Genomic DNA, 22736 nt, shown 5'->3' on the forward strand with positions numbered 1-22736 from the left:
TATTCATTTGAAAACAAAGTCCACTCACAACTAGTCCGAAGCAAATTCATCCCTTAGAGGGTCCTTCCGACTGAGTATGAGGAGCCTAAGCACCCATGGAAATAACACAAGGATAATATTAACAGTTGAATCGAATCGAATCGAATTTAACTTAAAACTTAATTTTGTCGAAAAATAAAATGATCTCGAAAGATTTGCGGTCAACCGAGCGGTCAAACTTTCCATATCGATCAACTGAGCCCATGGGGCTCACGACCTCCGACTTCCGATCTGAAAGTTCCTATACAATCCTAGAGGCATCAGAAACAACATAATTGAAATTAAAACCGATCGAACAATCTAAACCTATCGAACTGGAATAACGCATAATAGGCGTAATATTCATTCGATAGTCAAATGGTAACCAAATTCAAATCCGATCATATCGTCATGCTCAGGACGACGTTAGATCATTCTAGGTCTAAAAACAAATCAGCGACACAAGGCCCACGCGTCTCCACCTACTAGGTGTCTCAAGAAAATTCCGACGACAGAAAATCTAAACCGAAATGAGCAATATCTATAAGGGGCAAAAAGTTTGTTCTTGGATCACGACCAAAAAGTGATCGAAAATAGATGAAAACACAATTTAACAGTCAACCCTATATGTGTGTTTTGACAAATTTCCAATACTTCAAAATTAACTCAAACTAACTACATAAACAGGTAGAGCACGAAGAGGTGATGAAGTTTCATACCTCACTTGACGGAAATGGTTGCCGAAGTCGCTGGAAAACACACAATTAGACCAGGTCTTGGGTGGGTTTTGTAGAGGAGGACGAGATGAAGAGGTTTCGTGAAGGTTGCGACGGCACCTGAAATTGGAGTGGAAGTGATTGTTCACTGCGTGTAGGAAGAGAGAGAGAGAGAGAGAGAGAGAGAGAGAGAGTCGCGAAGAGAGAGATAAACCAAAAAAAAGGAATCTAGTCTGTACTTAAATTAGAACTTCGCGATATTTACGATTGTACCACTGCACTTCCGTACATCATAACTTCTTCGTTATAAATCGGAATTGAGCCTACCGCATGTTTACAAACTCGTATTCATGTGCCTATGCAATGGTGCAACTCATTTCTCCAAACAAAAGGTGACTAACGTACCCCCACTCCCAAGGGTAAAAACGTAATTTCACAATTAATTAAGTAATTAACTAATTATTTGAGACGGGGTGTTATAGTTTTCTTGTTGGTTTGTCTTAGAGTGTTCATGGCATAGGAATGAGTTTTCAAGCTTTCATTTTGAAAGCTACTTCTTTTTGAGAAAATCTAACCACATCTTTGCATATCAAAGTTTTAATCTCTCATATCTTTCATTTGCACAATTTTGAAAAACTTGATTTTCTCTTTAGTTTGTCAAAGAGTGTTCATGGCTTCCGGGAATGAGGTTTTCAAATAGCTTTTGAAATCTACTTCTATTTTCGAAATCTACTTCACCCATTTAGAGTTTTTTTAGAGTAAAACTTTTACTTTGCATTCTCTTGGTGAGGTTTGGATTTTCATTATGAGATTTTGAAAATTGGTTTTTGAAATCTGTTGTGGTTTTTTGAAATCTGCATCTAGGGTTTAGTTTAAACACTTCATCATCCTAGCTAGATCAAATTCTCTGTTGATTTCTTCAAGAGGATGATTTCTTGAAGAAATTGACTATTTCATTCTAGAATCTATATTCATTCATCGATGACTATCCGGAACTAAGTTGCTGTGTCATGGGGTGAAGAAGCTGATGGACTAGCTGCCATTTCCATGAAGGACAAGCTACTAGCTCAACTAAGTTTGGAGAAGAACGTTGCACATGGAGGTAGTGCTAATTTCCTAAATAGACATAAGATTGTTTGAGCTTGTGATTACTTTTTCTGTAAGAATTTTCTTGACTTAGTGGATTGCCTGGTCGGAGTGATGACCCCCTGTTTTTCCCAATGGTGGGTTTTTGGGTAAACATTTATGGTGTGATTCTCTTATTTATATGCATAATCATAGTGTATGTGTTATATATGAAATGTTGATGAATGTTCACACACCTATCACTCTAGTTGTTGCTAGAACAGGGGATGCCTAAATTAACAGGTCCTTCTGAGTGTCTAGGTTGTCACATAGTTATCTTCTAGGCTTGCAAGGATTTAAATATTTGATATGTTGTGCGTCTGTATTATGCTTATATGTTCATAAGTCTATGACTAGTTGTTGACTAGTCATATTGTCTCCAAGTTTATTTGATCACTGTTGTCATACATCTATCCATTGAGATTTTAATTTACCCCCTTCAATGGATTTTAATTTATCCATTGGTGACAATTCAATGTACCAATTTGCTGAACAAGGGATACAACAACTGCAGCATCCAGCTCAACAAGAAGATTAGAGATACCTTTATCCTAGTCCAAATTAAGCCCAACATATAATCCCCAAAGTTCAGCCTCAAGGATCTGCCCCTTGCCTAAATTCACAACAAAACCACAAATCCAATCTCCATTAGCCTCACGGATCACTCCTCCAGCACCAATACAACCCGAGGCTACTCTCCTAAAACCATTCGTATTCAATTTAAACGTGCCTAAACTAGGAGGCTCCCAATTAAGTAAAAGCTGAGCTTTAGGACTCATCTGGGCCCCCACCTGAGAAACCTTGAACTATACCCTCGCATCTGTAGAAATAACCTTAATAGGATTAGCAGCAACCTCATCACGAGGAAGAAAAATATGATTATTCCTCCATTTCCACAGGTACCAACAAGTAAAACAAACACAATTGACCAAGGCAAACCACCACCTCAATTAGCTTTAGAAAGAAAATTAACAATAAGCCTAGGTATGAAATCCTGCTTAAAAAATGAGAAACTAATCCATGAATAGAAAGAGCATGTCGAACACTTCGAGCCCTTTCACAATCACGAAAAATGTGCAACATAGATTCTATAAGCCAATCACATAACCCACAGGAAGAATCATTAGCCAGCTGCCACCTCACTCCATACTAATAGGACAAGATATTACCTTGGGACGCAAGCCAAAAAAATATTTGCAACTTGGGAGGAATTTTCAACTTCCAAAGAAAAGTCCAGCTAGACTCAGGCCAAGAAGGGCCATCAAAGAATAATTTATGAGCAGTCTTCACAGAGAAAACATCATTAGAAGAAGGATGCCATATTCGAGTATCATATAAACACCCATGAACACCCATAGAAATACTAACAATTTGTTGAACTAAATCATCAGACAAAGCTTCTCTTAACTTAAATATATCCCACCAATTATTAAGACAAAATTTGGACACCACACAGTCAACATCACAAACTTTCAAAACTCTATCATGATGTAGCAAGGATATGTCACTAAACCAACTATCCTTCCCAAATTGGACTTGATCACCCAAACCAATCCGCCACCTCAGACCTTTCAAAAGCAAGCTCCACACCATAAACAATACCTTTCCAAGTATGTGAGCTAGTCTGTTCGGTAGAATTAGGAGAATCCAAAATAGAAGCACCTTATAAATACTTAGCTTAAAAAATATTAGCCCATAAACCATTATATTTGTTTTGAACCCAATTTTAGCTAACAAAGCTTGGTTCATTGCAGCTATCTTTGTAAACCCCAAACCCCCTTTGCATTTAGGCTTGCAAACCAAATCTCATTAGCAAAGATGGACTTTATTTTTCTCCTCCTTGCCTCCCTAAAAAAATTACGATTCAAAGGATCTATATGCTTGCAGACACTATCAGGAAGTTTGACTATTTGCATAGCATAAATGGGAATGGAAGAAGCCACAGCTTGAACAAGGGTAGCCCTACCATCAATAGATAAAAGCTTACTTTTCCAAGAAGCCAACCGATTAATCACTCAATCAATCAAACCATTATAAGTAGCATGAGTTGGTCTTAAATGTAAAAGAGGCATACCAAGATATTTCCCAAGACTTGCATCAATAGGATAACCTAGGGATGGCAAAAATCCTCATGGGGGCTGGTGCCCATCGGGTCCTAACCCTAATGGGGGGAGATTTCGTGGCTAAATAAGTATCAGGTACGGAAATCCCCGAACTTGAAAAATCCCCAACGGCTATGGGGAGGGGATGGTATTGGTGTCCCCATCCCCGAACCCGACCCAAAAATATATATGTTTATATTTAAATAAATAAATATATAATTATAATATTTATGTTTAACCCTAAGTTAACCTCCCTCTCCTAATTCTTCCTAATCTTCTTTGGAATTTCATATTGAAATGATTTTGAATAGTTAAGTTGAACTTTATAGTTAATTTGGATGTGTTGAATGATAAATTAATATGAAACTTAATGTTAAAATGTATGATAAATTTTTTTTATGCAAAAAAAGAAAGGATTTGGGAAGGGTATGGGGGATAGTCCCCCGACGAGGATGGGGACGGGGATGGGCTCGGGGACGGAGGAGGGATGGAGAGCGGGGATGAGGATGGCATTGTCATACCCGGCCCCTACCCGACCCGTTGCCATCCCTAGGAGAACCACATTTAAAACTAATCTCCTTAGGGGTATTAGGAGAGCAAAAAATTACAAATTTGCCCAGAAGCCTGACAGAATATCTCTAAACTATTCTTCATAACAATTCTTCGCCAATGTAATGGGCAATGGAACTACACCACCATAAAATAATAGGATGGGAAATAAAATCGTGTCATTCCAAATTACAGTACGAAAAAAATAAATTAAACAAACGTGAATGAAACAACATAAAACTTGTGAGAATACAAAAAAGAAAGTTTGCATGTTGTTGAAGTAGTAAAGTGAGGGTACACAGAGAAATAACCACATAGTGTTTAGTTGGAAAAATTTAGAGGTAAAGAAGATAGACTATATGTAAGTGTATGCATTTTGTGATTTTCTTTTGGCTTCCCTTGATAATTTTGTAATAGGATAATCATTGTAATTTCCCAAGCTCTAAGTTTAGATTAAGAATTACTTCTCTAGGTGTTCTTATCTGGCTATATTCTAATGGATAATAATGTGTTTTGACAAAGGTAAATTCTGCATTGTACTGCATTGCATTCACTAAATTTCTGAAGATTATGACTAGTCATCTTTCCTTCGTATGACTAGTCAACCTTTGCATTAGTAGGATTTCCAGCTCACTGTTCTAGTTGGATCCTAACCATCTTTTTTGTTCTTTTCTGTGAAATTCTCAACTGCCATGTGTACTATTATGACCTAAGAATTTTTGGGTAAAAGCCAAAAAATTCCTCATTTGGCAGCTATCTCTTTTGTGGGTGAGTTTTGAAAAGCTTCTTAGAGAACTTTCTCTTCTTCTTCCTCAAGAGTAAACCTTCATATTTTTCATCTTTGAGTTTTTCAAATTGATTTTTTGAAAACTGCAGTTGAAATATGAAATCTACATCTTGCTAGATCAAACACTCTCTTATATATATCTAGGTCAGATTCAAGATTGATTTCTTCAAGAGTATGGTTTCTTAAAGAAATTGGTCTTTTTTCTCTTTGAATACAAATTTCATTTTTGTTTGAGTTGGAGTTGGCTAGCTGGTGGCATGGGATAAAAGAGCTGAAGAAGGAGCTGTCATTGCCATGAAGGACTAAGCTGTTGGTTTTGCTGACCTGGAGAAGAAGATTGCACAAAGGAGTTATAGCTCATCTTCCTAAATAGACCTAGGATTTCTTGAGCTCGCTAGTGTTTCTTTGTAAGAATCTTTTTGCTTAGTGGATTGCCTGGTCAGTTGATGACCACCAGTTTTTCCCAACAGTGGGTTTCTGGGTGAACAACTTATGGTTTGCATCTCTGTAATTTTCTAGGTTTGTGCTCTTGATATTTGACTAGTCATCGTATGATATTCATGTATTTCTGGGTTTGTGTTCTTGCTGTTGACAAGTCATCATTTTCTGCTGTTTGGTGTTTACTTAATTCTGATGCCTTCACATACTTTCACCATAGTTGTTGCTAGCACAGGGGATGCCTAGATTGATAGGCCCTTCTGAGTGCCTAGGTTGTCACTAGTAATTCTCTAGGCTTGTAGGTACATTTTGGTATGCTCTGAGTATGTTCTTGGTTGTGGTTATGCATGTTTGACAGTTAACTAGTCATAAGCGTATTTGGTCAAGGTCTAAAGTGTGTGAATATTGTTTTGTTTTGTTTGAGTGTCGTGTAATTTTACCCCTCGTCACCTAAGTACAAATTATACTATTGTGTTGATAACGTACTATAAACTAGGCAGAGTGTGAAAGTACCACTGAATATTAGGGTGGAATTGTATTTGCTATTATGGTTTTACACTGATAGAATTTTCTTTCTTTGATAAAGCTTTCTAACTCTAATTTCTCTCCCTCTTTTTCTTCGGATTGGTATCTCTCAAAGCCTAAAGTTTGCCTCTATTTATAGGCAGATGATATATGCTACACAACAAGAGTATTCACTCTACAACATTAACTTATAATTGCTTCTTACTATTTGTAAATAGTGACTAAACCTATAAGTCTTCAACTTTCCGTAAAACATGGTATTACACTCAATGTTGCTGCTCATTTTCAACATGTGGCCATCCATCATTTACAACACCCTTTTTTTTTCTTCTTTTCCTTATGTTTTATTTCTTTAATGAAGCTCATTCAGTCCATCTACCATGGGATCCTTGTTCAATATCTTTTTGGGAGCCTGTTTGTCCCACTCTTAAATTTGTTCGAAACATCGTCCCAACTCTTCATAGGAACCATCTTCCTTTTCATTCTTGTGCATTTTCTTCTTTCTTTAGAATCCTAGTGCCTTTTCTTCTTGCTCAATAAGAAGAGAAAAAAAGAAGGGCAAAAGGTAATTTTTTTGTCTTTGTCGTTTATTGATTTTCCACCTTTCGTTCTTTTAGTATCAATTTTGTCAATTTTGCTACTGTAGTTTCATAATCTTACATGACAGGACCCGACTCAAATTCCACTTTGGAATCCGAGCCGAACCCTGTGAGTGTCCGACACCAGGCTAATGTCGAGCACAAAGACCAAACTGCCCTTCTAACTAAAAATCCACTAATAAAAAAAAATTATCTTCTGCCGAAAATTCGGCAGAGTTTCCCCTGTAATTTACTCATTTTCCAAAATTTCCACCTGTCATCAATCGTTTATATAACTCAATCGTTCAGCATGCATTCAATTTATATCCAAACAAATTAAGCATCATAATAAGCTGGTCTCAGGTCGTAATAAATCAAATAAATAAATCTGCTAATAAAATTCATCTCAACTTTTAGAACATCAATAATGCATTGGTAACCTCAAACATTCTAACTCGTGGTTGCACCTTGTAACTATAGGCTGCATACATACCCTTACTGAGGGATCAAGCCACACGTAGTTCTTTAATTGCAAAACCACTCTAATTCTCATATTTCATCTTAGCTTTCTGTTTCAAGCTTCCTAACATTTCTCACATGGCAATATATAATCAAACGAAGAAATAAAAGCATTTATATCAAGTAATCATGCTTGCAAAACCATAACCATCAATTTCTAGTGACACCAATGGTGACACGTCCTGACCTGTAATCCTCGCTGGACTCAAGGGACATCTGGTTAACCTAGTCTGCAATCCTCGCTCCCACAGTCCGGATATATCTAAGACTCGTGGGGCAAAATATGCTAGAAAACTTAAGCTATTTAATACTATATAAAATAATGCAAGATAAAGATAAATGAACATAATAAAATAAAAACATAAGTTAAAGATTATAAGCTCCGAACACCCTTGTATTGAACTCACGTAAAGTTCATAAATAAATATATATATTTATATATATATATATTAATAACTTGATTAGAATCTATATATATTTCCATCTATCGCTCGTAAAACAAATGTGACACTTAAGAAAATAATGGTAACTGTATAAAATCCTCAATTTACTTTAAAAGCATCTCAGAACTTAAATTCTCTCCACCTAGGCGTACCCCCATTTCTCATCCGTCAATTCCATATATGCCATCAATTCCAATAATAATCCGTCAATTCCAATGTTAGTCCGTCAATTCCATCCTCGCAAGCCTCGGAAACACAAAGTTAACTGAGCCGCATTCCTCGTAAGTCTCAGAGATAACACTTCAATCTGAGCCGCAATCCTCGCAGGTCCCGGAGACACCAAGTTCATCCGAGCCGCATTCCTCGTAGGTCTCAGAGATAACACTTCAATCTAAGCCGCAATCCTCGCACCACACGGTTCAGGCGTCCCCGAAACTTATGCAGCATTATCAAAATAACCAAACTGTTTTAAAATAACTAGGGAGTACCCTCATGGTGGGTTTGAAAACCATAACCCGTCATTTATATCAACTTTCAATAAATTTGTTCAACTTTCAATATATATATATATACCACAATCTGATAAGAGCCAAGGACTATGATTCATCCTTTTCAACTATTGAATAGATGTATTAAATACTTAGCTAGTTTGCTAACCATCTCGATCTCTAATTAACATATCATTCCAATATTATATTTATAATCTTACAACAGAATTAACCATATGAATATATATATAAACAGGTGATAAATAAACAGATAATTAAATACTTATCTCAAAATCACATAAAATCATGAAATTAAAACCATAACTAAACCAAAATGAACACTCGCACACACATGATCTTTCTAAAAGCTCCACCATATCCTATGGAGCTCATCCTCATTATTTCATCCAAAGTCCTGGCCCTGGGCTCCTTGAAGTGCGTGCATTGTATTTGAAGTCATTCTTAAGCCTATGTAAGCATTTTCAATGATTAGAACGGTCTAGAAGTGCCTCGGGACTCAAAAAGCAATAAGTCCTAGAAAGTCAACCTCGGACCCCGTGGGGTAGGGGTGGGTACGGTTCGGTTTGGACCGATTTTTGCCTCAAATTAGAACCGATCCGGTACTATTCATTCGATTCGGTTCGATTTTAAATAAAAAATTTCAAAAACTGTCCGATTCGGTTTGAACCGGTTTCGGTCCGATTCCGGTTCGGGTTCAATTTTGAACCGAATTATAAACATTATTTTTTAAATTATTTTTTTAATACAATTCTCAACTGAAATATTTTTTTTTTACTTGAAAATTAACAAATTATTCAATTTCATATAAAAAAATAAATATTAAAGTTAGAAAAGAGAGATATTTTGACATTGAACTTGAATAAATATTAGGTTTTTTTTAGTGAAATTAAAAATATAGCATTAAATATAAATATATATTGAAATTATATATATTTTTAGTTTGACCGGTTCGGTTCGGCCCGGTTCGATTTTTGAAGACATGGAACTGGATCCGAAATCGGTCCGATTCGGTTTTTGACCGGTTGTTGACTTTTTGGTCAACTCGATTTTTTGCCAGTTTGATTCGGTGCGGTTCGGCTCAAATTTTCGGTTCGCCGGTTTAAGTGCCCACCCCTACCGTGGGGTCCACGAGCTGAAGATTCCGATCCGAGAGTTCCTAGAGGTCTTAACATGCCTAGGACACATGTCCCGAGAGTTTGGTCTTGATCGGACAATCGGACTACTCACGATCGTACGATCGGACGGTTACTGTAAACCTAGCCCTAGAGTTGGCGTTTTCAGAGTATCCGGGACTCCGATTCCCGATCAATTGAATCTTACATGATCCGGGAATTGTCTAAATTGACATATACGAGAATAACTACGATGCAACGGTTCAAATGTATCAAACCCAAAAATCATACAATATGCGAGATCCGATTGGGGCTCAAACGTTGTCTAAATTCAGATCCGTGAATTCCTACGCGATCGTGACAACGCGATGATCATTCTAGGACTGAGAGTGACCTCACTATGTAGCCCACGCGCCGCCACACGCGCTGGCAGCACGTGGGTGGCTTGATCAATTTTCTACAGCTGGAAATACTCCAAACCGCCAGCCTAAACTCCTATCCTAGGTATAACACCCTATTTGGAACCACTTTTGTTCTTGAATCTACCCCGAAAAATGGCCGGAAGTGGCCGAAATTTCAATTTGAAAATTGGCCAAATTTCAATTCGTATTTCAGGTTATCTATGATACAAATCAATCAAATCCTACCCAACAATGAGCTAGAGCTCGAAGAATAGATGGAAAAGCATACCTGGACCGCAAGATTTGGTGCCCGAAATCGTTCAAACGAAGCTTGAGAAAATATGTCAAAAAGAGAGAAAGGCCAGGGGGGAGAGGCAAGATTCTGGTTTTAAAAATTAGTTTGGCACAATTACTATTTTGCCCCTACTTGAATTTTGATCGTATCTCTCTCGTTACAACTCGGATCTGAGCCCACAACGTGTCTATGGACTCACCTCGATGTGCTCTGCACAACACAACGGTACAATCGAAATTTCCAAATTTCTTTCCAAACTTAAAATGACATTTTTGCCCCTTTTTATATTAAATAATATCTTTAATTTTCAAAAGCCTAAATTAATTCAAACCATTTTATTTTATTGTTTATTTCACTTTATTTTCTCATGTAAATTTACTTCTTCTTATTTTAATTATTTAATCTCCCCGAATAAAAAGTCAACTCTTAAATCATTTCAATATTCCCAGGGTAAATTTGTCTTTTCCTTGAATAATTTAATATTTAACTATTAATTTAGGATCGGGTTGTTACATTACCAATACAAGGACTCGTCACAATTTCTGTCAATTTCTTTCATAGTGTGTCATGGAATTGTTACAATTATGAAACTATAATGGCAAAATTATTGACAAAATTGAAACCACATGAACGACCTTTATCGTTAGAGGGCAAAAAGGAACATAAATACCCATCGACGAGAGGAGAAATTATACAATAATACGGTATTACCACGTGGCTCTTGCCAAGTGGTAGTACGCACCTATAATATGGCGACATTTGGATAACTACTGGAAAAAAACGGAACTAACGTCCGTTTAATATTGGTCTGAACACTTGTACGGTCCGTCTTTTTTGCCTCAAATACTGCATAGCTTTCGTCCTTCTTCGAATCTCTTGAGAAGCCATGGCTATGGAGTTTTTCGTTCAACCCACTGGGATCTCTCGAAAAGCCATTATCTCATAATTTCTTTCAACATAAAAAAAAAAAATCATCAAAATTTATTTTAGATTTTTAATTATACATCCATAAAATGAACCCATGTTGTTTGAGCCTACCCATTTAACAAACATCAACCCAAGCAATTGCAAAAGACGATGGACTCAAGAACAAATTCGAAGTAAAAATCCTAAAGTTAACCCCCGTTTGTCTGAAAGAAAAAGAAATTCAATGTTTTCCTTTACTAACACCCAAGAACAAACTGGGGAAAGAGAATAATTTCTTAAAATTTTATGAACAAAAAAAGGGAGAAGAAATTAAGAGGGTTTATGACAATCTGATGGCACCAACACCAACATAGCCGCTCTTCAAGGAGTCAAATGAATCTTGCAGAAATGGAAGTTGTTGGTGACAGATAAAGATGGGGAAGTTTCATTTCATGGACGGTGACTTTAACGTGGTAGCACTGTACTATTGTATAATTTCTCTCATCAAAGGATCATGTGGTTACGTCATAAAAGAAATTGACATAAATTGTTACTAGCCTTTCTGCATGCGCTTTGGCGCCTGTGAGAGGTTTTTTTTTTAAATTATAAAATTTATTTTAGAATTAAAAAGATAATGAGTAGTTGTGTTTTATAAAAATATGATCAATTATCTGATTTTTCTTTTAATTTTAATTTTTTAAATATGAAAAAGTATAAATTTACCATATTATCCTTATTTAATTAATAATTTCAATTCTTAATGTTTACATTAACTAAAGACAATTTCTGCTAATTTAAATATTTTATCACCTCTATCTTTTGCTTTATATATACATGTATAGATATTGATATGTCCTCGAATTATTACAACAATAAAATTACAAGGAAAAAATTGACGTCATTGAATTACTGGGACGAAAGTGAAAAAAGGGGCCAAATGGGACTATTTGCCGAAAAAACCCATATGGTAAGATCCATGACTTTTTTCTAATACCAGCACACTTCCCAGCGCCCCAAACCCAAGTGCACTTTCTCTCTCATATTCAGTCAGGCTCAGGAGGACTCAGGAAAATCCAACAGAGAGAAGAGAGGGAGAGATGGAAGGTGACGCAGAGGCGAATGGCGATGCCAACGGGGAGATATTAGGGCCTTGCTTGACTGGCTATGTAGACGACGGAAGCCCAGAGAGCCACAGATACTACCTGTCACGCAGAACCGTGCTGGAGATGATAAGGGACAGAGGCTATTCTGTTCCAAGTTCAGAAATCGACCTCTCTCTCCAAGACTTTCGAGCCCTTCACGGCCAGAATCCGGATGTTGAGCGCCTCCGCTTCTCCGCTACTCATCGCACTGACCCTTCTGACAGGGTAAATAAACAGTTCTCTCTCTTTTTCTTGAATTTCTTTTATCTTCTTCTTGCATTGACCAGAGAATGGAAGAAATCAAAGAAAGAAGAATTTCTGGTTCTGGGTGGTTTTCTTTTCTTCATTGTTGTGCTTGGGATTAATTATGTTAAGGATTTTGAATGGTTCACAAAGTTGGCAATTTTGAGGTTTGGGCAAGCAATTGGGGTTTTAGCTATGTATGTCTACAATTTTGTTTTTGTAACTTTTAATGTTGTTCCAGTTGGTAAACTAATATGGCTGCAACTTGAGGTTGACCATGACAATCTTTTTTTTTTGAATAGAAACGAAATTTATTGAAAGAAAAAGAAGGAACACACAAGTGGATAAGAAATCCACAAGCCAAACGAGCAACAACAGAAAAACAGACGAAAATAACAAAGACACCAGCCAAACTACACAAAGACTACTACACCAGAAAGTCCCAAAGAAACCAAATCGCAAAACAAACACTTCACATCACAGCAGCAGCCATATCCCTCAATATAGTGGAGTAAGAATAGTCTTTGAAATCTGAAGTGACAGAAGCCCACAGAGATGCCCAGAATTTAACTCTATCCCACACCAACACCCACTCCCTCGTACTCATGAAAAATCCTCCTGTTACGCTCCATCCAAATGTTCCAAAATACAGATTGTACCAAGCAACCCCATAAGGTTGATGCACGCTTCCCCCTGCCCCAAGTGACAAAATGGGAACAGAGAAGATCTTAGCAACCTTTTGGAATAACCCAAAGAGTCTTAACCTCCCTCAACGAAGTCCACCAGAGACATAACGAAAAGGGGCACTGTAAAAAAAGGTAATCCACGCTTTCCTCACTCATTTTGCATAGAACACACCAGTGTGGAGACAAATATATGTACGGTCTTCGTCTTTGGACAAGATCAGATGTGTTTACTTTCCCAAGGGCCACCAACCAAACAGAACTTTAACCTTAGGAGGAGATTTGGCCTTCCATATTATAGAATAAGGAGGAAGGGCCTCCGCCATCCCATTGTTGAGAAGAGAAGAATGAAAAGATTTGCATGAGAAAGAATCTGAACCCTCGAGCTCCCACCATCTCCTGTCCAATTTGGAAGGAGAAAATCTAATTTCTTCAAGAATGTCCAGCATCTTGATCACCTCAGCTAACTCCCTCTCATTCAGATTCCTCCTAAAGCTGAAGTCCTAATTATAAAGGAACACCTGAGTGTCCATGAAACGAAAAATGCATAAAAAGTGCTTCGTAGACAGCGCAAACAATCCCAGAAAAATATCTTTCGAAACCCCCTTCCTCGCCCAATTGTCCTCCCAAAATCTCACCCTAACCCCATTTAGCACCTCAAACCTACAACACTGTAAAAAGGAATGGTAACCAGAAGAAATATCCTTCCAAGGATTACAAAAGGAGCTTGTAGTAACAGGATTGGCGTCCCACCCGTTCCTAGCAACCCCGTATTTACTCCTAATCACCAAATGCCACAAGGAATTAGGTTCCAAAGGGAAACGCCACAACCATTTAGCACACAAAACTTCATTCTTTTCCATCAAAGAACCCACTCCAAGCCCACCTTCAATCTTAAATTTGGCCATTAAATCCCATCTAACCAAATGGTCCTTCTTCCCTTCCTCCACTCCTTCCCATAAAAAGGATCTTATGAGCTTTTCCACTTTATTAACCACACTGCTAGGCATTTTAAAAAGAGACATAGACTAGGATGGGATATTACTCAAAACAGCTTGAATTAAAGTTAACCTTCCACCTGCTCTTTTCCACTTTTGAAGTCTCAATTGAAGCTTCTCCACCACAGGCTATTAGAAGATAATTGCTCTAGGATTACCGCCAAGGGGAAGACCTAAATACTTCATAGGCCACTCACCCACCTCGCAACCCCAACCGCTAGCTAGCAAATTTAAATATGTAGAGCTACAATTAATTCCCACAAGAGAACATTTAGATTTATAAATTTTCATGCCAGAAACAAGGCAAAAAAATCCAGCAACTCAAGAAGATTAAACCAGTACTCCTCCGCTTCCCCAAGTAAAAATATAGTGTCATCAGCAAATTGGAGATGAGAAACCTCCACTCTATCACTCCCAGAAATAAGACAATGACAATCTTACTTTGCATGTCATATAAATGCTGTCTATGGATGCATGTTCTTATTTGATTAGAATTATCTCTAATTTATAGCCTTTTCTTGTTGAGTTCGACATATATTGATCCTTGTGAAGCTGATCAAACTACAATCTAGTCCTTAACTTCTGCTAATCATGGATACATGCTTCGTCTCCGAATTTTAGGCCTACGGTCCTCAAAGGCTGATTTAGTACCTTAGATTTGTTTGGTGGCCTTTTTCTGTTTTGAGATATCTCAGTACAACCTATGAATGCATGCTTAGTTGTAACTTGTAACCAGATGTTTACCAGGCCACAGATAGCTTAATTTCATGTGAAAACTACAGTAGCTGATGTAAGATTAAGGAACTGACAAAAATCATTTGAAAAGAAAAGTTGCGAGCTTTGCCTTTGGATAAGAAGAAATGAGTTGATGTGAAAATTGAGGATTTGCTAATTTGCTAATTTGCTAATCAAGTTTTATCGGTTTTCAGAAGTTTGTGATTTGATCTGTTTATTTTGTTTTAGCATCTCTTTGTTGTTTGGGAAGCAGTTCCATGTGGTTAGTTTGGAGATGAGAGTGTGGTGTGTTTGTTTCATATATTGGAGCTTGTTTGAGTTGGATGTCTTGTACCATTTTTTATTTTTTATTTTTTTAAAAGAAACAATATTATTCAATAAAGAATAAAACACCAACAATACACGAGATGGCCAAGCACACAAACAGAAAGTTAAAACTCTACACTACAAAGCTAATGCTTTCCAATCTAGATGGATGAGCTGAAAACTAATCTCCCTAAACTCTGCTGAAACAGAAGCCCAAAGTGAGGCCCAGACTCGGATATGATCCCAAAGCTGCTCTACCTCGTCCCCAACCACATCCTCAAAGATTCTTCTATTCCTTTCCTCCCAAATTACCCAAAAATTGCCATCATGGCACAGTTTCCCAACACTGAACCCTTCCTCTTACCACCAAAGAAATTCAATCTAGCTTCAAGCACCGCACTACACGTTGCGAGGCTACCCCACGTTAGCCCTGCCACCTGAAATAACTTAGCCCACAAGGATGAGGCAATAGGACAAAGCAAAAACAGATGATCCACAGTTTCACTGTCTTTTTTGCACAGAACACACCAGTTAGGAGAAAAATACCAGCCGGGTCTTTTCCTTTGAACCAAATCACAGGTATTAATTCTGCCATGAGCAATTAACCAAACTAATAATCACAGGTATTAATTCTAGATGTCTGTTCCTGTAGACTCTGGAAGCTACTTTTTGCTATTCTTCTTTTTATATCGCTTACTGGATAGGTTGTTCCCTTTGATAGAACAATTTATCATATTCTGCAATGCTTTAAGTGGATGGTTTAGTATGCTGTTATGCATTGGTATCAGTCGCTAGTGTCATATTCTAGCATGTGATAAATGATGTGGCCAATTATTCATACTAGACATACCTTGAAACTGCTGAAAGGTCCTGTGTTACAGGGAAAGTGGAGAAAGAGTCCAGGGATAGATATGATGTTAATGAGTTGCATAGGGACTTCGAAGACTGCTTAACTTTACTTATCCAGACTAGATATGACTGCTCAACCGCACTTACTTCTACAATTCCACTTACACTTGAGTCAAGGCAACTTCCTTCCATTTACCATTGGAATGAATTGTAAAACTGTTATGCATGCGTACTGGAAAAATGAAAAAACAGTGGCAGTGATGTATTTTTCTTTCTCTTCACTGAAAGTTGGTGTAATGATACTAGTAATAACTTATGAGCAATCGTTATTTATGATTAATGTTTGAATTGCAGATTATGGTCATTTACTGCGGGCCTGGTATCGTGAAGGTTAATGTGATTCGTGGGCTGCATTCTCAGATTGCTAATAAAGACACTTTGAATGGGCTCATATTAATTACCCAAAACCAAATAACAAGCCAAGCTCTAAAAACTATGGAACTTTACCCATTTAAAACTGAAATATTCCAGGTTTGTTTCGTACTGTTGCTGGTCTTTTGAATTTTTTTTTTTTAAAAACAAAGTCCTGCAGGATAATTATATTTGATTCCATTTACTGATTTTCTGGGTTAGCTTTATAGATGGCTTATGATTGGAGATGCATTATAGGCATCCTCCTAGAAGTAAACTGATGAACTAGTGTTGTTTAAGAATTAAAATGCATTGGTACAGTGGGCTGTTTTGTAGTCTAGGCACAAAGGATACTGGGAAATGCAATTTACGGAGGTCAAATCTGAAAATTTGAAATTTATATATTCAATTTAAGATAAGGGGAAATTTACATTTCCTTTTTTGGAACATTATGAGTCCCACATGATAATTATATTTGATTCTGTTTCTGATTTTCTAGGTTGGTTTTATAGATGGCTTATGATTGGAGAGGCATTATAGCCATCCTCCTAGAAGTAAAATTGATGAACTAGTGTTGTTTACGGATCAAAATGCAGTGATACAGTTGGCTGTTTTGCATGTTTTAGGCACAAAGGATAAAGGAAAATGCAATTTACGCAGGTCAATTGCATGTTTTGAAAATTTGAATTTCTGTATATACAATTTTTAGAAAATTTATAATAATGTGTTTTGAAATGATGACCAAGGTACGTATAGTTGTGTTTTTGTTGTTTCTTTAGGTGCTTTTGAAAAGCATTTCACAATAGCTTGTTAATAGTTGCTTCTGCCTTTTGCTGTTTCCTAGTTAACCTACCTTTTTTTGGTTATTTTATTTGCAGCATTTCTACTGAAACATTTACTGTACACTGTACAAGTGTTTCTGCCTATTATCAATAGTTTTAATGGTTCACGCCTTGGAAGCTCTGCTTCTCACTCCTCTCATATTTCTATTTCTGGCTTTGTTTCTCAGATTACTGACTTGCTTGTTAATATCACAAAGCATGTCTTGAAGCCAAAGCATCATGTACTGACCGAACAAGAGAAACAAAAACTCCTAAAGAAGTACAACATAGAAGAAAATCAGGTTAGTGTATTAACTCATGCAAAGAAAAACCAGCCTCTAATATGCTTTCTTTGGAGATCGTTCATGTCATTCGTAATTTTTGAATAATCTTGAATGAGTTTGAATTGCTAAGCTGACTTGGGCTGTGGTATGCCCTCCATCATTTGAAATTACTGATGATATGGAGTTAAAAAAGAGTGCTATGAATTTATCTGTGGGTGGCTGGTAGGGATTTTTCAAAGTAGTGAATTGGGTTGAACCCATTTTTATGTCATGTAATCAGTATTAATTCCATATTAAATAAAGAAAATAGCAATGTCAAATTAGTCACCACAAAAGTTTCTGTTTAATATCTTTGATGCATCCAAGAAGGGAATGCTTGATTGAAACAATGGAAATTGCATGGAGTAAGTTGAAACATTTAATAAAGATAGGGACAAAAGCACAAGTATGCACACACATTCACACACAAACACATTCAAGAACATTGTATTCTATGTGGCCACATCTGGAAGGAATTCTCTAAAGTTAGTTTTGATCAATGTGTGAATCTCTCATTCTATTGCTCTCTTTAGGAACTTGAGCCCAGATGGCTTATTGCCATCCCTAGCAACTGATAATACTTGGTGCCTATAGACCTATATTATGTAGAGCAAACTCAAATGATAAACTCTTCTCGTTTACCTGAATCTAAGGACTCACAGATCTCTTTTGGTCCTCTAGACCTATATTAGAGGCTTGCCTTTATGCCTTCAAGTAAACCGACTTGTGGTAAGGTTGCAAGCATAGTAGTCATCTAGCACAATGTTCTTTCACTTTCTTCCATCCAGGACTTAACAATGGAAATTTTGTACAATTGTGTACAAATGTTTGCATTTTAGTTTATTAAATTGTATATTACCATTACATTTCGCGTAGATGGTTGATTGGCATATAACTGGTAACTAAACCGTAATGTTTCCATTGTCGTAATCTCATCAACTGTTCTTCCTGTAGCTTCCCCGACTGTCAAGAAAAGATGCAATTGCACAGTACTATGGACTTGAGAAGGGGCAGGTAGTGAAAGTTACCTATACTGGTGATATAACCGAGTCACATGTTACATACCGTTGCATCTGGTGACGCCTTTTTCTTCTGGGTACTCTTTTGTATCATATCCTTTGAGGAATGACGCCCTTTCTTGTTTCTAGTTTCTAGTTTCTAGTTTGTGGCCTCTTGTATCTGCAACCTTGATGAATACCCTTTTATTTTGTTTCTTGTTTTCCTTATAAAAAAGGAACTTATTTATTGTTTCAACATTAGCCCGATGAATGCTTGAGTATTGCTCACGTGAGGGCCTTGTTTGAGTGTCTGGTTCTAGATTATTTGCATTTTATCACAAATGTGACGACATTGATCGAATTTGAAGAATGAGGACTAAAATGATGCGTTTGGAATAATACACGGACCATTCGTGTGAAAAAAAACCTAAATGATTTCACTCATGGACACTAAAACATCAGGCACTGAACTGAGCAAGAGCAATATGGTTTACCAAATTTCTGGGCAGCAATTGAATGGAAGTGTAGCTTTAAATAAAAGTTTTGCAACAAAATGCTTATGTAAGCAAATGGGAGGTGTGGTCTTTCGGCTGCAGCCGGCCTGTTTTGAGCGGCCTGCATGAAAAGCCTCTGGGTTAATGTTAATAAGTCCTCAAACCATCAGTTTAAAATCACAATTTTAACCCAAAATGAATTATTTTATCATAACATGACAATTTTGCTCACCATACCATTGTCCTTCATTAATTTAATCATATTAGTCATGATGCCTCAATGTACTTGGCAAGACTCCAATCAAGAGATAAATTACTTACTAAAAAAGACATGTGACAATTATAAACAACATGTGGCAATTCCCTCCCCTTAAGTCACACCCTTGTCCTCAAGGGTGAATTTGGAGACTCAATCATCATTTCTTCAATGGTGGTTTTAGAAGATTCAGCCACCATCATTCAAAGATCCTCATGTAATTTATTGTGATCAAATTTATTGAACATGCAACCAAACATCCATTATTTTCTTGCATATATCAGTCGAACAACCAAACATCTATTTAAATAGAAAATATTATTGCTCGCCGTTTTATTTATTTTCTTGCAATTCAAGGTGTATTATTACTATTCTTCTCAATATTTAATACGTATTTATGAACATAATTATAGTTAACTGTTTACTTTATATTTGTGAAATCATAATTAGTTATGCTGATTAACACGTGTAGGGTGGTGATGATATAAATGGTTTAACGTGGTAAAGAAATGCTCCCGTTAGAGCAGGTCCATCGCTGAGGGTTGGCCCAGGCAAAAGGCAAGAACCAGCCCGAGTCCAGCTCCAGCGCAGAGAAAGAAGCCCGGGCAAGCTGCGGGTCCCACGAGTCCGGGCAGGCCCAAGGGCGAAATTCGACTGGGCTCAAGCCCGAGTTCAGCTGACGTCACGACGACGTCAGTGCTGACGTCACGACGACGTCAGGGCAGTAAATTCAAATTTTTTTACCGTTGGCGCGTGTAATACATGCGCCAACGGTAAAAAAATTTGACTGAAGTGCGCCGACGTCACCACCAACGGTTACATGCCACGTGTCGGCACCGGGTGGCTCCGATTGGATTTTTTTCAGAAATCCTACGGTTCTCATTTTTTTGGCCAAAAAAATTTAAAAAAAATCCGAAAAAATTCTGAAATTTTTTTTAAAAAAATACCAAAAATGTATGTATTTTTTCCCTATAAATACCTAACCATTTTATCTACTTTCAACACCAAATCTTCATACAATTTCTTCTCCATACAATATTTTCTACTCTCCACTCACATAATTCATTTTCCACACCAAATCTCCATACAAACTCATCTCCTTCCAATATTTTTTACTCTCTACTCATATTTTCCACTTTCCACACCAATTCCATACAAACTCTTCTCCTTCCAATATTTTTTACTATCCACTCACATTTTTGTACTACTTTCCATTTGTAGAAAATAAACAAATGGCATCTTCTGTTGAAATCGGAGGCTCGTGGTCAACCCAGGAAGATATTGCGTTGTGCGAGTCTTGGGTGAACGTTAGTCATGACCCTATCACGGGCAATGAGATGAAGTTCCATCATATGTGGAGCAAAATTCATGGAGAATTTTGTCAAAGATCGGGTTCCATTCGGACCGAAATGGCTTTGTCTAGTAGATGGAAAATTCTAAACAAAGAATTAGGGAAATGGAGAAATGCCTTGACAAAAGCAAAGGAGAACATTCGGAGCGGTGCGAATCTTTCCGATGAGGTAAAATATTTTTAATTGCCATTTTAATCAATTTGGGATAACTTTTTTTTATTGCATATTCTATTTCTTTTTTGTTGCACAATGTTTATTTTATTTTTGCATTTCCTAATTGGCTTTATTTATTTACATAATCAATTTTAATCTTGCATTTCAAAATAGTTTATAATTTCATGCATAATCTTTATTTTTGTTTTTGCATTTTCAATTTGTCTATATTTATTTACATAATCAATTTTATTCTTGCATTTCAAAATAGTTTATAATTTATTGCATTGTATATTTTTTTAATGCACTTCCAGTTATTTATTTTGAATAGATCATACAAGCACAAATGTGGTTCGGTGCCACGGGGCAAGGGAAAAAAAGTTTTGTGCATTTCCAATGTTGGGAAATTGTCAAGGATTGTTCCAGATTCAAAATTATTCCTACCGCACCCCCGGTTGTGTTGCATGAGACGCCGCTCCACGAATCGCCGTCAACCGATTCGCTATTAGACTCCCTAATGGAAACGGAGTCACCACTCCCACGTCCGCCGAGGCCTATTGGGAGAAAGGCGGCAAAGGCCAAGAGAGGGGCCACTTCGAACATTGATTGTGTTCAAATATTCGAGCAAATAGCTAAGAACAACTCTCTAAGATTGGAGAGAGACTTGAGGAGAGATGAAGCGGACAAGGCACGATTGGAAGCCTTTGCAATTGAAAAGCAACATGCAAAAGAAAAAGACGACGATGAAAGAGAGATGAAAATCATGGCCATGGATACGAGCCATATGTCTCCTGAAACAAAGGCCTATTGGGAGCATAAACGAAGGGATGTGATGAGAAGAAAACTTTTCCATGACGACGGACCTAGCTATACGGATTGGCTAAATGATGAAAACCATTATATTATATTGTTGTATTTTTTTATAATTGTTGTATTTTTTTTAAATTGTTGTATTATCCTTTAATTTGTCGTATTGTTTCTTTTTTATTCAATCAAAAAAGCATTCTATAATTGGACTACTTATTAAAAACATTTGAGCATTCCTCACAAAGATTAATTAAAAACAAACCTTCATTTATTGCAAACAACACACAAAACAAACCATACATAAAAGCATAATAATAAAAAAGACCTCGCAATAATTCCACAAAACACAACACACAAAAACAAAGCATAATTAAAAACAAAGCATAAGTCCAAACAAAGCACAAATCTAGCCTTCATCCATTGTGATTGCCTTTCATCTGCCACAAGTGCTCGATCAAGTCAACTTGACGTCTTTCGTGAACATATGAAGATTGCATTTCTTGATAACGATCAATCATGGGGTTGTTGAATCGACCATCCTGAAGTAACGGTTCGGGCTCCAATGGTAGTCCATTTGGTCTTATCGGCCTTTCATATATTCTTGTCAACGTCGTGTTCATAGGATCGGGTTCAAACACCTCTGGAGCATCGTAGTCATACTCATCCTCCACAATCATGTTGTGGAGGATGATGCAAGTCATCATAATACTCCTCAGCACCTCCTCGTCTAGCATCCGAGCAGCACCCCTGATAATTGTCCAACGAGCTTGCAAGATACCGAAACACCTTTCCACGTCTTTCCTGTAACCTTCTTGAAAGGAAGCAAAGCTTCTTTCCTTCTCGGATTGGGGATTCGGAATTGTTTTCACGAATGTCGTCCACCTAGGATAAATTCCGTCGGCAAGGTAGTAGGCACCAGAGTATACGGTATTGTTGATTTGGTATGTGACCTGAGAGGAATGACCTCGCAATACCTCATCGAACACCGGGGATTGACCAAGGACATTGAGGTCATTCTGAGATCCGGCAACCCCAAAAAAGGCATGCCAAACCCAAGTGTCGAATGAAGCTACGGCCTCCAAAATGATACTTTTTTGGCCCTTCCGATTCCCATACTCTCCTTGCCATGCAGTAGGACAATT

The 22736-nt window shown here is 37.2% G+C and overlaps 1 protein-coding gene across 1 annotated transcript; it reads left to right on the top strand.

Moving 5' to 3' along the window:
* LOC18770632 (DNA-directed RNA polymerase V subunit 5A) lies at positions 11951-18862 on the top strand. Its single transcript, XM_007202467.2, has 4 exons — positions 11951-12390; positions 16334-16510; positions 17400-17513; positions 18489-18862. The coding sequence occupies exons 1-4, from the start codon at positions 12121-12123 to the stop codon at positions 18612-18614; spliced, it is 687 nt and encodes a 228-aa protein (XP_007202529.1). The 5' UTR covers positions 11951-12120; the 3' UTR covers positions 18615-18862.

Source organism: Prunus persica, chromosome G7, assembly GCF_000346465.2.
Source record: "Prunus persica cultivar Lovell chromosome G7, Prunus_persica_NCBIv2, whole genome shotgun sequence".
Classification (NCBI taxonomy): domain Eukaryota; kingdom Viridiplantae; phylum Streptophyta; class Magnoliopsida; order Rosales; family Rosaceae; genus Prunus; species Prunus persica.

Bases quoted from the DNA above. Each gene is read 5' to 3' on its own strand.
- LOC18770632 (XM_007202467.2), top strand. From the start codon at position 12,121: ATGGAAGGTGACGCAGAGGCGAATGGCGATGCCAACGGGGAGATATTA. The intron at 12,391-16,333 runs GTAAATAAACAG...TTTGAATTGCAG, and splicing joins GCACTGACCCTTCTGACAGG to ATTATGGTCATTTACTGCGG. The intron at 17,514-18,488 runs GTTAGTGTATTA...TTCTTCCTGTAG, and splicing joins ACAACATAGAAGAAAATCAG to CTTCCCCGACTGTCAAGAAA.